Source organism: Notolepis coatsorum (assembly GCF_963971535.1).
Source record: "Notolepis coatsorum genome assembly, chromosome: 9".
NCBI classification, from domain to species: Eukaryota; Metazoa; Chordata; class Actinopteri; order Aulopiformes; family Paralepididae; genus Notolepis; species Notolepis coatsorum.
Genome location: NC_140173.1, coordinates 35,687,513 through 35,704,701, shown reverse-complemented (window position 1 = coordinate 35,704,701; position 17,189 = coordinate 35,687,513). Strand labels below are relative to the sequence as shown.

At 39.9% G+C, this 17,189-nt stretch overlaps 1 protein-coding gene across 2 annotated transcripts in view; it reads right to left on the bottom strand.

Moving 5' to 3' along the window:
* Window positions 1–17,189, bottom strand: part of ate1 (arginyltransferase 1) — a 291,958-nt gene that overhangs the window by 247,678 nt on the left and 27,091 nt on the right. For both annotated transcript variants that reach the window (XM_084321688.1, XM_084321689.1), the window contains exons 2-3: window positions 11,411–11,474; window positions 7,133–7,195 (exon numbers count right to left, since the gene is read on the bottom strand). In XM_084321688.1, the coding sequence (XP_084177814.1) occupies window positions 7,133–7,195; window positions 11,411–11,474 (127 nt within the window). The remainder of the gene's footprint in view (window positions 1–7,132; window positions 7,196–11,410; window positions 11,475–17,189) is intronic.

Below are 17,189 nucleotides of genomic sequence, written 5' to 3'. Positions count from 1 at the left end.
TATGTTGTGACCCATGTATTTACCACATGGAGAAATTTTAAATAAAAAAAGAATTAGACATTAGTTTTCTAAGCAGATATATACTTGTAAAAAATAATTGCAGAACCACTGCTGCCTGGGGACTAGGGATGGGAATCGAAAACCGGTTCCCGTTGGGAGCCGGTTCCTAATTGTCAGATTCCTGGAATCGCATGCCTCCGTGACTATCGATTCCTCTTATCGCTGCCAGGTGTTTCCTACAGTTGTGCATAACGTTAGCGTTAGCATGCAGCCATAGAGCAGACTATTTGATTCCTTAAGGGCTCGAAATTGCCTCTGTTTGTCATATGCTCCCGAAATGCTCCCGCTGTTTGACTGCTTCTATGCGCAGTGAAAACTACTCCAATGTTTTAGAACCTAGTCATTGATTTAATTCAGGGTAACCTAAGATTAGGCGCAGAGCTAACGCTAGCTAACCAAGCTGATACAGACACACCAATCACGCAACAGAGAGATAACAGCTGACTGGGCTCAGGTAGGGTGGGGGCGAGCGGGGACTCCGGGGAGGGAGCAGTGTGTGCGTGTGTGTGTGTGTGTGTGTGTGTGTGTGTGTGTGCGCGCGCGCGCGCTGGTTATTCCTGAGTCAGGAATAACGACCTGTTCAATGCAACTACAGTTCAATAGATTAAATTAGTTTAAGAATAAAAAAATTCAAAAAATAAATAAATAAAAAAATTTGTTTAAGAGAATCTCAAATACATTCTTTTATTTAAGTGTATAATACATTCAATTTTTTTACAGTTTTTGTATTTTTCTGACATGGGGGCTCAACAATAAATGACAATCAGAAATGTCAAGTTGCATGTTGTTATTCTAACCAGCTTAGTTCTGTTGCATTTCCAATTTATTTATAAAAATTATAAATGTATCAGGGATCGATAAGGGAACCGATAAAGAATTGGATCGATAAGCAGAATCGATAATGGAATCTTATCGATAAAATCTTATCAATTCCCATCCCTACTGGGGACAGTGATTTCATCACCTCAAAAGCCCAGTTTTTTTTAAAACACCAGGGCTTTTGAGGTGATGAAATCACTGCGCCCAGGCAGCAGTGGTTCGGCATAAAATAGTTATATAGAGTACCGTATATATCTGCTTAGAAAACGAAAATGTCTAATTATTATTTTCTCTCTCCACGTGGTAAATACTAGGGCTGTCTTAAATACTTCGAAGCTTCGTTCGATGGCACAAACTTCGAAAATTGAAGTTAAAAAAGAGTGTATGCGTGCGTGCGTGCGTGTGTGCATGGGGCCATTGGGTGGGGCCGGGGGACAAATACACTGGAGGAAAGTAACCCAGCTCAGCACTGCACAAATTATATCATCACTATTGCCCGTTTGAAGGATATCATCTAGGGATGCCCCGATCACGTTTTTTGCCACCGATACCGATCACCGATCGTCGTGAGCCATATCGGCCGATACCGATTCGATACCGATCGTTTGATTAAAAAAATGTAAAAATTATTTTATATAATTTTTTTTTTATATAAAATATATATATTATATAATTAGACTTGTACTTGTATTATCTGCGAGACATCGCCACCACGCAACAAGCTCCACTGTCTGTGTGTACTCTAGTAGCCTCCAGCTACGGCCAGGATTCTCTGGAGCTGCAGCTGGACCCTATACTCAGTAGCCTGCAGCTACGGCCAGGATTCTCCGGAGGTGCAGCTGGACCCTATTGATCATATTCAACAACATGCCCTCAGCTCGAATACGCATCGAATGAGTGTTATAAAACATTGATATCAGGAGCTATCTGTGGCTACTGCTGGCCGGCTATATAACGCTGATACAGCGCCTCTGTGAACTATTTAGTTCAGTGGGACATTTCGTTTTGAACAGTGAGCTGGCGTTAGCTAACATGAGCTAGCTGAGCTATCATACACGTCTCTACTAGAGTTTGCTGGAGCGTTTGTTGATGTCAGGAGCTATCGGTAGCTGGCCGGCTACATACTGTTCGGTTAGACCAGGGGTCAGCAACCTTTACTATCAAAAGAGCCACTTTTCCCCCGTCCCACAAAATAAAATGCTCAGGGAGCCGCACAACATATTTACCCTTAAAATGAAGATAACACAGTGTATAACGTTTTATATATCCCCAAGCATACCCCACATTTAGCATAAAACGCCTGACAATTGCATACCCAAAGTAATTTGCGATTTATTATACTTTATACTTATAGCACACAGTTTGTTGCATTAATGGGATTATAAAGCAACAAAAAGAAAAAAAAATTACTTTTTAATTGCTGTTTTTACCTGTGTTTACCAAAGGAAAACCTCAAACTCTTATGAAGAGGAGAAAAAATACTGGCTGTGTAGACCTATTTTTTAATAAAACACAGAAGAGGAGACAAAACACTGGTGTCTGTAGACCGACTTTGAAATAAAACCCTGAACTATTCAGGTATATTTGAGTCCTTCCCTTATTTGTGGAACATTTATAAAATAGAAAGTAGTCCACTTTGAAAAAAGAATACCATGTGTAGACCTACTTTGAAATAACACACAGAAAAGGAGAAAAAACACTGGCATCTGTAGACCTACTTTGAAATAAAACCCTGAACTATGCAGCTCTATTAGAGTCCTTCCCTTATTTGTGGAAAATCTATAAAATAAAAAGTTACATTTTCATTGTTCGCAAATTTCACACCACATATCAGGCATACAGGTAAGCCTTTTGTTGACTAAATATCTTAGTTGATAAAATATTTTTTCATTTCAGTGTCACAGTATGACATCGATCTCCAAAAAAAATTTTTTTTTTTTTTTTTGGGCCAGGGAGCCGCAGCTGATTGGCTAAAGAGCCGCATGCGTTTGACTGGGTCATTTTGTAATGGTAGCTAACGTTAGCTAAGGGAGACGCCGTCCTCCCGTCCCACTAGACAAGACTACTAGACCCGTGTTTACATGCGCGCAGGAGGGGCTGGAAGGAGGCGCAGACGCCGCACAGCTCCCGGTGTCTGAGACAGAACTCAGCGAGACGAGCGAGTGAGATCGGTTTTGACGCTCGGCGAAAATAAAGCATTATCACCGATCGCATATTTATACTGATTATCGGCCGATAATCACATATACACCACCTACACGCCTATTCTCAGTCCTTGCCCCACAATGGTGGAATGAACTACCCACCCCAGTTAGGACAGCCGAATCCCGTCCAACCTTTTCCGTCGACTAAAGACGCACTTCTTCAACCATTATCTGAAAAAAAAAAAAAAAAAAAAAAAAAAAAATCTAACCGTGACTAACCTTACTGTCATGCACTTGTCCTAATAAACTAACCTACACTGAAACACGCAACACTTTGATGAATATTGTTACTCAGCTGATAGAGTTGTATCCTTCCTGATGACCTGTCGTACAGAACTTGTAAGTCGCTTTGGATAAAAGCGTCAGCTAAATGACTAAATGTAAATGTAAATGCCTTGTAGAATTCCACACATAAAGAAAGATACTGGGATGAATAAACAAAATAGGAAATAAAATGTAGAAATGCATGCAATACATAAATAAATATGAATCTCCATATATGAAATAGAACATTTAGATAAGGTGCTACTGAGATGTTTTGGTGAGTTCTTTGTTTTTTTGTGGAAGTAGCCCTTCTTAAAAATGCATGAACATTCACTGATAATTGGTCTGTAGTGGAGTCTACAAGGTCTACATTGCCGGACCATGTAGAATCCGGACCTTGTAGACTGACATAATTCTGTGCATAGTTTAGTCTACACAGGCCATATTTCAATTCAAATAATCTAAATCTTACTTCATTCATCTTAAACATTCTTGATTTGGGGGATTGGTAGTTCCCATGAAATCTGAAGTTGTTCAAACGACAACAGCGATCCACCTTGAATTAAATCACACAGCCGTGTTGGCTGCGTCACAGTCACGAAAGGGGCTACTTAATTCATTAATCCAATCCACTTTATTTATAGAGCACATTTAAAAACAACACAGTTTGCCAAAGTGCTGTACAAGTACCACAACATAAGATAAAAAAGATAAAAAAAAATTAAAAAAATATATAAAAAAAAAGAAAACAAAAAGAAAAATTATTCGAAGCTTCGAATTAAAATCGAAGCTTGGCCCCGAAGCTTCGATTGCCAAAAAAAGCTTCAAAGGTCAACCCTAGTAAATACACAGATCACAACATGTTTACAGGAACGTTTTGGAGTTGTATTTGGAGTGTATTTCGTGACTGTATGATTGCCACATGATTGGAAAAGGTTCTCCCATCAATTATATAGCCAGAGCAGACCGGTTTGTTATAAAACGATTTTTGTTTTCCAACCTTCATCCTGTGCAAATAACCCTTAGATTTATATTTTATTCCCATATATTATCATTAATTCCTGTTAATTCCCATGGAAGGTTTCCACCTTTGAATAGTTTCCACCTTTGTCAAACAATACCACTTACCCTTAGCCACCAGAGGTGTAACCCCTCCTGCTGACTAGGGTTGGGCATCGTTTGGATTTAAACGATTCCGGTTCCGATTCTCCATTTAGATTCCTGTTTTAAACGATTCTTGATTCCGATTCTTTGAGGTGCAGGTCAAAACAGGTCACAGCTTATTTTGCAGGAGATTTTTTTTTTTTTTTTTACAAATCTTTTTTTTCATACTATTCACATTGTCAGTTGACTTGATAGTTTAATTTGGTTGCTGTACTGTAACTAGGGTATTAATTAATCGAAATTAAGAATCGAAATGCAAATATGATACTTCCGGTTCCAGAAGGGTTCTCGGTGCCCAACCCTACTGCTGACTAAATGTAAATGTATTCCTGAAATGTTGCAAACCTACCTATCATTATGTTAAGATGTATTGAAAATGGGGGACCCTGATGTAAACAAGACGAAAGTCTTTCTCTGGTCTGCATCCCCTTAACAATTGTGTGTATCGAGCTATACTGTATTGTACCCATTCTGCAATCTGTTAATAAAATTTTCATTCAAGGGCGGCTACGTGGTGCAGTGGGCAAGGCGCTCACCACGAATAATGGAGACGCTGGGTTCGCCTGTTCGAGCCCAGCGCTCCACATTGCTTTCAGTTTAGCTGGTCGTCCGTACTAATACACATTGGCAGTATTAGGGGGTGGGAAACTGATGGGTGGGGATCGGGCGTTGTGGACAGCGACTCCTACAGGTCGGTTGGTGTGCCTGCGCAGTAGAATCAGGAAGCGATGGGGGCGGCGCCCCTCCAAAGCGCAGACCCCTGACGCTGAAAGATCACGCCGTGCAGGTGAAAACATTGCAGCCGGCTTGTGGGAGGCAAAAAACAGCGTTCGAGACAGGGGAGGGTTGAATTGGATGATACGAAATTGGGATGGGAGAAAAAATAGAAAATGGGAGAAAAAGTGGATAAAAAAAAAATTCAATCAACATGGTTCAATTGGGATTTAGTCAAATAATCTCTTAATCTTACCCTGGTCACAGAGTCTGATGCCTCCTTACCATCGGCAGATGGTTTAAATCTATTACATGTTCCCACATTGTCCATATGGTCTTATTGTTAGTGTGCTAATGACATAATCGAGATCCGTTTAGGTCAAAGATACACTCTATTACCTTTTCTGACTGGCAAGCACTCCTCTGCCATCAGTAATTTACACCACACGGCCTGATGGTGTACTAAGGTTAAAGTACCAGTCCTCACCTGATGGCAGTGTTTCCCCTAACATTGCCTTGGCAGGGCGGCCCGCCCCGCCAACGGGACGCCCCACCCCTCCAAAAAAAATTATAAAATTGTTTTCTATAAAAAAATAAAAATAAAAATAAAAAATTATTATTATTCTTTTTTTATTATTAAAGTTTGCTTTAATCACAGTAACGTTGGCGAGCTAGCTAAATTATACATAAATCGGTTTTCATATAAATCAATCTTCACTAAGACATTAAAACGGTGGTGGGGGCGGTCAGGTGGCGTAGCGGAGATTGCGTTTGTCACCAACGCTGGAGACGCTGGGTTCGCGTGTTCGAATCCAGCTCCCGGCGTTGTCACCAGCTTGGCTGGCCGTTCACACTAATACAATTTGCAGTATTAGGGGGTGGGGAAAGCTGGCGGGTGGGTCCTGAGCGTTGTGGACAGCGACCCCTACAGTTCGGTCGGGGCGCCTGCTCAGCGAGGAGGATCTGGAGAGAGGTAGTGTGGCCTCCTACACGTTACACTCTCCCAGTGAGAATCTGCACGGCCAGGCTGGCTGCACATGTGTCGGAGGAAAACATGTGACAGTCTCCGGCCTCCCGGACCAACAGTAGGGGAAAGTGCGCAACAACCAGGAAAGGGGTTGGGAATTGGCATAACGACTAACAGTGGGATGGGAGAAAAAAATCTGAAAAAGGAGGGGGGAAAAGATAATAAAAAAAAAGAAAAAAAAAAGTGGTGAAGCACGGTCTATGGAGACACAGAAAAAAGCTACCAAATCCATTCCGAAACTGACTAGCATCGCGTGTAACAAGTCTCAGGGCTAGATCCAAAGAATGGATTGCACCCTTACTTACAATTCATTATGAATTGAAAATGGGGGACCCTGATGTAAAAAAGACGAAAGTCTTTCTCTGGTCTGCATCCCCTTAACAATTAAGTGTATTGAGCCGTACTGTATTGTACCCATTCTGCAATCTGTTAATAAAATGTTCATTCAATCAATCACCTTGTTAATATTTATTTACCTAATTTATGTGCAATAGTTTCATTTCAGCTCAGTGTAGAGAAATGCACCGATACTAACAACCGCCTTACTGCGTGCGTCTATGACGACACTGTTGACACCACGTATCCGTGTCACGCACACCCCGCGAAAACACTAGTCGTTTTGGGGACCTACCACCCCCCCTGAAAAAAATCCTAGGGGAAACACTGGATGGTGTACTGAAGTTAAAGTACCAGTCCTTACCTGATGGTGTACTGAGGTTAAAGTATCAGTCCTTACCTGATGGTGTACTGAGGTTAAAGTACCAGTCCTTCAATGATGGTGTACTGAGGTTAAAGTACCAGTCCTTACCTGATGGTGTACTGAGGTTAAAGTACCAGTCCTTCAATGATGGTGTACTGAGGTTAAAGTACCAGTCCTTACCTGATGGTGTACTGAGGACAGCAGGTCTTGTTCAGTATGGGCTTGTAGACATACTTCCCACTTCTGTAGAGAAAAAAGATCAACAGAGTTTAGTAGAGATGCACTAGTCCAATACTACTGGTTAGGTTACATTTCAGAAGCCAAACATTTAGGTTAACCATCATCTGATACAAGTCATCACTCTGATCTATTATTGAACATATATATACACTTGCACCATTAAGTTGGAGTCAGGGGACAAAAGGATGATTTAGAATAGATATTATCCACGTTTCTCTCACCAATGTGTGAAAAACGCAGACAATGTATTAAACTACCGGTAGCTTCTAACATGTTCCATGTGGGATCTTAATACTGGGGAAGTACTGTTTTAGCCTGGTATTGGTACATCCACACATCACTACCACCTACTACCGCAAGTAGGTCATAACTCATAATACCCTTATATTACACATACATACATACATAATAATTTATTTGTGTATTGGCGGCAATTATGGGTGTAACGATGCATCGATTAATCTAAATGCATCGATTCTAATGTGTTCGATTCGATGCATCGATTTGAATATGTTAGAATCAATTATAAGCTAAATTAATCTAAATAAAAAAATCTGATAAAAATTTTCATTTGTAATGTTTTTTTTGTGTGTATTGTTTTTATTGACCTATAGTCCATTCATGCTGAGTGAATCAGTTCCCCCAGCCACATTTGTGTATTCAAATTTTTTTGGGGAATTAACTGATCGAAAATTTATCGAGAATTCATCTAATCTAATCGTGGTCAAATGAAGAGATTTCATGATGCATTGAATCGTTGCCTGAAGAATCTTAGGGCTGGGCGATATGGAAAAAAATCATATCGCGATAACGATATGATAATGTTATCATATTTCTCGATATCGATAATTATCGAATTGTTATAAGTATTAATATTTTTTTTATTTTATTTTTTTATAACAGATGTATGTTTATTTTGCAGCAATTCTTTGTCATTGCCGCCATCTTTAGTGTTACATCCCCTCACACTCCAGTTCTCAGGCTGCAGCTGGTTTAAAAGCGAAAGTAAAAACTGGCTTCTCTGCTGGCTGTGGCTCCAGGGGAGTTGAACAGTTCTGGCTCTGCTAGTTTATTTTTGATCTTTTGGCGCTTTTTTGGTGGACAAACCACCGCACATGTGCACCGTGACTCGTGACTGGAGTCTAGTTTAGAGCCATATGAAATCCGCGATCACGGAATCGAGCAATAAAAATGGAATCAACTGTAAATTAAAAAAAAATAAAAAAAAATATATATAGATATATATATATATTTTTTTTTTTTTATGTTGTGGGACTTGTACAGCACTTTGTTCAACTTTGTCAGTGCTGTAAAGTTTAAACCTTTTTAAATCTTAGACAAACAAAACACTTTGCTTTCATGAAATATTGTAAGCCGTCATTTGAGGCTTTATAAAAGCAGCACAATGAACACAAATCTGTCAGTGCCAAGTCCGACCTCATCTTAAATAACAAACAGCATTGTTGTTGTAATTAACAAAGAGAGGCAAAGTTGATTTTGCTAAAAATCATTTATATTTTTATATTTTTTACTAATCAAATTTTATTTTCATATTCGAATCCCATGCCCATCGAACGAAGCTTCGAAGTATTTAAGACAGCCCTATTAAATGGACTGTTATATCTTATTAAATTGTGGACATTTATTCATTCCCACTTATTAGACACTATTTCTGATGGTAAAATGAGCGTACAAAGCAAAATACAGAATTCTGAAATATTAAAACGGAAAAAACGGAATTTGGAAAAAAATAAAACGGATTTCATATGGCTCTAGTCTAGTTCTGCTAGCACACATAGCCTACTGTGTACAGACGGTTTCAAACTGTATTTTAAATTAGAAAGCAAACAAAAGCGTAACAGTAACAGTAAGAAGCATTTTGTATAAAAGTATTCTGTACTTCTGTATGACAACTATTAAAGAAACTTGGAAATAAATGGACAAGAGAAAAATAAATCTCAATTTGGTCAGTATTGTCATTTGGACAAGCAAAGCCATTACTTTAAGTTGCAGGCAAGAAAGACAAGTCTGTCCACTGTCTCTGGTTTTAAAACTGCCCTGTTGCAGGCCACACAAAAAAAGAAATATAAAAAAAAAAAAAGAAAAAAAAAAAGATTTTTCGATCTTTTTTATTTCGATATTCGATATCGATTATTAAAATATATCGCAAGAGAGAGAGAGAGAGAGAGAGAGAGAGAGAGAGAGAGATAGAGATAGAGATAGAGATAGAGATAGAGATAGATAGATAGAGAGATAGAGAGAAGGCAGGCCTGAAAACCTACCTGTTCAAAAAGGCCTTTGACTGTTAGCTTTTTATTTTAATTTGATTGTGCTTTTGTTTTTAAATTGTCTGTTTATACTATGTTTTTAATTAACTATGTTCTATTTTTATCTTATTTTTATTCTGTATTTTATTTTATTTGTTTTACTAATAATAATTTTATTTCTATTTTTTTTAACTGTTTTAACCATGTAGTGTAGCACTTTGGGATCCCAGTGAACAAAAAGTGCATTACAAATCCAATCTATTATTATTATTATTATTATTATGTGTGGCTGCCGCCCTGGCGGACATCTGTGCTCTACTGAGTGCACCTTTCTAGTCCAGAGAGAGAGCGCTGATTCCCCGTAGCTGAGCAGCCCAGGGTTGCATATTGTCAACACAAGTTGGAAGGAACCCTGGAGGAAGCGATATAAGGAAACTAATTGCCAATAAATGTGAAGTTATCTTTGAACCTGTTGCAGGGAATATGCCTCCACATATTTGGTCAAATGCAAAATAGTAAAATATCAGAGCACAATCAAAAACGCGATTGCAGCGTTTTCTTGTAGGCTAAAGGGTGATGTAAGACCTCATGTGCGTCTCATGTTACAAACTTGACATCGTGAGCAGAGCGCATCTCATTTACATTTAAAGTCACACACACACACACACGTTCAACTCACCTTGACCTCGTGAGCAGAGCGCATCTCATTTACATTTAAAGACACACACACACACACAGTTTCACTTTAGTTTCAACTCACCACTCCCGCATCATATTAATGCCGACCCATGCAGTGGATTTTGTTGGCCGCCAGATGGCGCCCAGACCTTAATTTATGACGGCCAAACATTAAATCTACAAGCCAGTGGCGCTGGGCGTGTAACTATTTTGTACCCTGCTGTCTTGGTTAATCAAAATTAAAATACTTAGTTATCTATTGTGATATTACTATCTGAAATATCTATCTTACTAGCTGAAATGAAGAAAATTAATTGTAATTTGGTGATTGATTTACAGAAGTAATTCAACTCGGTTCAGTGTTCCAAAAGCTATGGGAAACAGCTTAGAGACGAGGAACATCTTAAAGGTGGGAAACAGCTTAGAGACGAGGAACATCTTAGAGGTGGGAAACAGCTTAGAGACGAGGAACATCTTAAAGGTGGGAAACAGCTTAGAGACGAGGAACATCTTAAAGGTGGGAAACAGCTTAGAGACGAGGAACATCTTAAAGGTGGGAAACAGCTTAGAGACGGGGAACATCTTAAAGGTGGGAAACAGCTTAGAGACGAGGAACAACTTAAAGGTGGGAAACAGCTTAGAGACGAGGAACATCTTAAAGGTGGGAAACAGCTTAGAGACGAGGAACATCTTAAAGGTGGGAAACAGCTTAGAGACAAGGAACATCTTAAATGTGGGAAACAGCTTAGAGACGGGGAACATCTTAAAGGTGGGAAACAGCTTAGAGACGAGGAAAATCTTAAATGTGGGAAACAGCTTAAAGACGAGGAACATCTTAAAGGTGGGAAACAGCTTAGAGACGAGGAACATCTTAAAGGTGGGAAACAGCTTAAAGATGAGGAACATCTTAAAGGTGGGAAACAGCTTAGAGACGAGGAACATCTTAAAGGTGGGAAACAGCTTAGAGACGAGGAACATCTTAAAGGTGGGAAACAGCTTAGAGGTGGGAAGCAGCTTAGAAGTGGGGACCAGTTTAGAGGTGGGAAGAGCTTAGAGGTGAGAAGGGCTTAGAGGTGGGAAGCAGTTTAGAGGTGGGAAGAGCTTAGAGGTGGGAAGCAGTTTAGAGAGGTGGGAAGAAGCTTAGAGGTGGGAAGCAGCTTAGAGGTGGGAAGCAGCTTAGAGGTGGGAAGCAGCTTAGAGGTGGGAAGCAGCTTAGAGGTGGGAAGCAGCTTAGAGGTGGGAAGCAGCTTAGAGGTGGGGACCAGTTTCTTACCTCCTCCACCCTCTGTCTATGAGGTCCTGGTAGTCTTGTACGGTCATGGCGTGGGACCACATCCCTGTAGAGAAGAGACAATATATAATATAATATAATATGGGTCACAATATAATATGGGTCACAATTAGGGGTGGAACGGTTCGCATTCGAACCGTACACCGTTCGGTATGACCTCCAGGGTTCGGGGCATGTGTATTGTTCGGTTATAACGTTAGCCGCAAGCTAACCGTGGAAACGCTCACAGCGAAGTGACTCCACGACACCAGTTCCATTAGTGGGGAAGGGGGGGTATATTGACGAGGCTCTATTCTCTGTTCATTCCTGGGTCACAGCAAGACAACATGCCTCCACTGATGGGACAGAAATCCAGAAATCCAAACCTTCAATTATTTAAATGGATATTCCAGCCATTTTAAGAAGCTTATCCGACACGATTTGCAGTGCATCCGAAAGGCACTGGTGTTCGTGTTTTCTTTAGGGCTGAAAATGATGAGCACTACATTTAAAGAAATCCTTCCTTCTGCATGACTGCATGTGGGGGAAATAATTTTACAGATTCGTAGATTAAATCAAATAGTAGGGGTGGGAATCACCAGAGGCCCCACGATACCATATTATCACAATACTTGAGTCACCATATTGAAATTAGGGGAGACCTTCGAATACTTTTTTTGGAATTCGAAGCTTCAGGGCCGAGATTCGATTTTAATTCGAAGCTTCGAGATAGAAAATAAAAATAAAAATTATAATTAAAAAAAAAGAAGAAAATGTATGTTGTGGGACTTGTACAGCACTTTGTTCAACTTTGTCAGTGCTGTAAAGTTTAAACCTTTTTAAATCTTTAAACAAACGAAACACTTTGCTTTCATGGAATATTGTATGCCGTCATTTGAGGCTTTATAAAAGCAGCACAATGAACACAAATCTGTCAGTGCCGAGTCCGACCTCATCTTAAATAACAAACAGCATTGCTTGATTTAGCAAATTTTTTTTTTTTGTATTTTATGTTTTTATTATTTTTTAAACAGACACATAAACAAACATGACAACACACGATAAGATATACAAACACACATATGTTCCAGCTTGTACCCCCCCCTCCCGGACCCCCCATTGGATAATCCAACCATTATAACTTGTTCCTAACCAGACACTACCATTATATGCTAGCTTTTATTCTCTCCACCACTTCTAACCACATTGCCATTTTGGATTCATTGAGAACCAAAATTCTTGCTGTAGATATTTCTTGATAAATCACATCGAGATATGTAAGAATCCAGACCTTCCGGCACATTTTTTCCAGTTGAAACCATCGTGATGCTATCAGCTTTTTAGCCACTGTGATACCGGATAAAACCAATCTCTTTCGCTGTGGAGGTACTGCATACTCAAAGACATCATTCAGCAGTAATAGAGGGGTGTACAGGTATATCCAGAGTTAAGAGATTTGATAATTGCTGGGTCACTTCTTTCCAAAATATCTTAACTGGTGGGCAGTCCCAGTACATGTGCATAAATGTCCCTTTGTCCCCATTTGTACATAAGGAGCATTTGGAGTCTTGTTTAAGACCCATTTTGTTCAGTCTTATAGGAGTTAAGTATGTCCTGTGAATATAGTTAAGATTGATTTGTTGATGGTCCGGGTTCCTTGATGCAAGTCGTACATTTGCCCAGGCTTCTTGCCAGTCAAAGTCTATCTCCAGGTCTGGTATATCCCTCCTCCAGACTGAGTCTAGATGGAGGGTTTCATACGAGGCTGTTAGTAATTGATGATACAAATCTGAAACAAAACCTCTCGATGTCTCTCTTTCATAGAAGAATTTGTGGTATCTGTGGTGTACAATTGGTATCCTTAATGGAACACCCTGAGCCTTCAAACATGCCAATAACTGTGCGTAAAAATAATATGTGGACTTGGTGAGATACATTTTTTTGCGTATTTCATCGAAACTACAAAAACCCTGTTTGTTGAAAACGTCTCCTAATGTGTGTATGCCTTGCTTTTCCCATCTAGGGAATCTTATAGGTTGTTTTCCAATCAAGGGTGCATTGTTATTGAATAAGGGAGTATGATTATGCCATTTATGTGGGATAGAGTATTTTTTTTGTGTTTCACGCCATATCCGGATCGCATGATTGCACTACTAAAGCTAACTAGCTTGTCCTATATGCTCTGTAAATACTAATGTACAGATACCGAGATGGCACACCATGTACCTGTTTATTGCACTGTTTTATTGGATTCTATTAATATGTTGTACCACTGTATTTTTATTGGATTCTACTATATGTTGTACCACTGTATTGCACATCGTCGCGGGCAAGACCAGCCGCATTTCATTGTATACCTGTATGCCGTGACAATTAAAACTCTTGAATCTTGAATCTTGAATCATGAGTGATTATGGGGCCAAATTTCCGTTCGCATTGCTTAATTGATAATTTGGTGTATACCATGTCCTTCAGCCTATGTGGAGCTACTATATTTTCTTCTAAATTTTTTCCAGGATACTGATGCTTGGGGATCAAACCATGTTGTCAGTAGTCTTAAAGTGTACGCCTTAAAATAGTGGTGGAAATCTGGAAATGCCATACCACCGTCTGCTTTGTTTCTCTGTGCGGTGGATCTTTTTATTCCAAATAAATTTGTATGTGGAGGAGTGTAATTCTTTCCAGTAACCCTTTGGAGGGGGTAACGGTAGCATTGAGCTGAAGAAGTTGATTCTAGGTAGGACGTCCATCTTAACTATTGATATCCGTGCCTGTACTGAGTTTTTAAGTTTTGACCACCTGACAAGGTCGTATTTGATTTTGTTTTGGATTTTTATGTAATTGTGCTTCACCGTTTGGCTTATGGTAGGGAATATTTCAACTCCCAAACATCTAAAGTGTTTTACCATCGGTATCTCTTCTGGGAGGGTTATATTTCTTTTTGCAGGGGCGTTAAGTGGGAGGAAGGCCGACTTCGGCCAATTTATCCTAAATCCCGATAAATCTCCAAAGTCCTCAATCAACTTGAGAAGATGAGGCAATGCGGTGTTGGGGTTTTGCATGAACAGTATTACGTCGTCCGCATATAAACTAATTGTGTGTTGTGTGCCCTTGATTACGATTGGTTCTATGGATTGGGATTGTCTTATATATTGTGCTAAAGGCTCTAATGATAGATAGAATAGTCCGGGACTAAGAGGGCAACCCTGTCTGGAAGAACGTGATAGTGGAAAGATTTCGGAGGTGATTGTACCTGTTGTAATCATGGCCGATGGGTCTTTGTATAATACTTTAATCATATCAATGAATCCTTTTCCTAACCCCATCCTTTCTAATACTGCCCATAGATACGACCATTCCAACCTGTCAAAAGCTTTCATTGCATCCAGGGACAGCATCGCCTTAGGTGTGTTGTCTTCCTTGTTAGCATCTAGTACGTGTAGTAATCGTCTTATGTTATCAGTGATCAAGCAGCCTCTTATGAAGCCAGTTTGGTCCGGATGAATTAAAGACGTCATATGCTTTTGTAGTCTGATGGCTAATACCTTAGAGTACAGTTTGATATCGGTTCCGAGGAGGCTTAAAGGTCTATAACTACCGCACTCGGTGGGGTCTTTGTCTTTTTTAAGGAGGACTGTTATGAGTGCAATATTGTCACTTATGGAAGTTCCCCTCCTTGACCGAGTATAAAAACATATTTAGTAATAAGGGTCCAATTATGTCCCAACAAGAGAGGTACATTTCTGGTGGGATACCGTCTCTTCCAGGAGCCCTACCACTTTGCATTTCAGATATGGCCTCCCTAAGTTCATCTAGTGTGATCGGTGTTTCTAACTATTTAGCGTCATCCTCTGAAAGTTTAGGGAGGTTCATTTGATTAAGATATGTGTCCATTTTGTTTTGATCGAAGGTCGTTTCTGATTTGTATAAGTTGGAGTAGAATTCTTTGAATGTCGTGTTTATTTCTTTGGGTTCTGTAACAAGTCCTTGTTGTGCTCTAATGGTAGTTATATCTGCAAATTTTGCGTTGACTCTTAATCGCATAGCTAATAGGTGACTTGGTTTGGAACCTTGGGAGTACTGCCGTTGTCTTGTGCTACGTATTTGCATTTCAGATTGTTGTCTGTATATGGCGTTAATCTCTTTTTTTAGTATATTGACTTGATTTTCCAGTTGAACCAAGTTGTTGTATTGTAAAGAATTAAATAACGTTGAGTAAAATGTTTCCAGTTCAGCCAGTTTTGAGAGTCGATTCTTGCGTATTTGGGAGGAAAAGCCATCAGTGAAATCCTTGATCATTCCCTTTGCCGACATCCATAATATTCTGGGGTCCTGCACCGAATTCGCATTCATCCGTAGGAAAACCGTAAGAGCTTCTTTGATTTGTGTAATGAATGCCTTGTTATTAAGCAGCATCGTGTTAAATCGCCATCTTGCAAATTCTTTTTTATATTCAAAATTTATTTTCATATTCGAATCCCATGCCCATCGAACGAAGCTTCGAAGCTTCGAAGTATTTAAGACAGCCCTAATTGAAATATCACAATATATTGCTGTATCGATGTTTCCCCACCCCTATCAATTAGTCAACGAACGTCCAGTAGAATTTCTTCAGTGGAGGACCAGCCAGCCCTACAGAGACTATTAGTATTTGTTGGAAATATTAGTGGAAGTTTTCTTTTTCAACAATTATAAAAACTCCTGTTCAAGTCCTACTGTCTTCATCCATGTTGAGAAACAGGAAGCAGTTAGTCAGGTCACACTAGTCACATGGGTCACACGGATATCTTGCAGGGTATTGCACTATATATTCATATATTTCAACACCAACGGTCAATGGTCTACACACCCTCAAGACCCCTACGCTCTGAATCTTCTGGCCGCCTCCGACCTACTCCTATCCAAGCTCCGGGAGGGTCATCAAAGAGAAGTCGCCTATTCTGAGTCCTTGCCCCACAATGGTGGAATGAACTACCCACCCCAGTTAGGACAGCCGTATCCCGTCCAATCTTTCGCGGGCGACTAAAGACGCACTTCAACCATTATCTGAATAAAATAAAATAAAATGTAAAAGAAATTACAAAAAAATATATCTAACCCTAACTAACCTTACTGTCATGCACTTGTCCTAATAAACTAACCTACACTGTAGCACTCAACACTTTGATGAACATTGTTACTCAGCCGATAGAGTTGTGCCCTTCCTGATGACTTGTCGTACAGAACTTGTAAGTCGCTTTGGATAAAAGCGTCAGCTAAATGTAAATGTAAATGTAAACACACTTGTAGTTACAGGCGTACTTCATACCGAAGCATGAACGGGGTGCTGCATTTTTGCTGTTACACCAGAAAGACTGGTATGGTCTTTTTCACTAGAAAGACTGCCATCATATTTTACACCAGCAAGACTGGTATGGTATTTTATACCAGAAAGAATAGTATGGTATTTTATACCAGAAAGACTAGTATGGTATTTTATACCAGAAGGACTGGTATGGTATTATTTTATACCAGAAGGACTGGTATGGTATTATTTTATACCAGAAGGACTGGTGTGGTATTTTACACCAGAAAGACTGGTGTGGTCCTTTAACAACCACCTTACACCAGAAGGCTGCTGGGAGCAGATGCTGACGCTAGGGTGAGTCTATGTTCTGGAGCCACCAAACCCTGTGCTTCAAGCTGCTGCAGAATGAGGGAACATCAATGTTTATTTGTCTGTCCTTGGAGCTGGTCCCGTGGGAGGAGAGAGAAGCTTCCCACAGCGTCTCCGGGCTCTGAA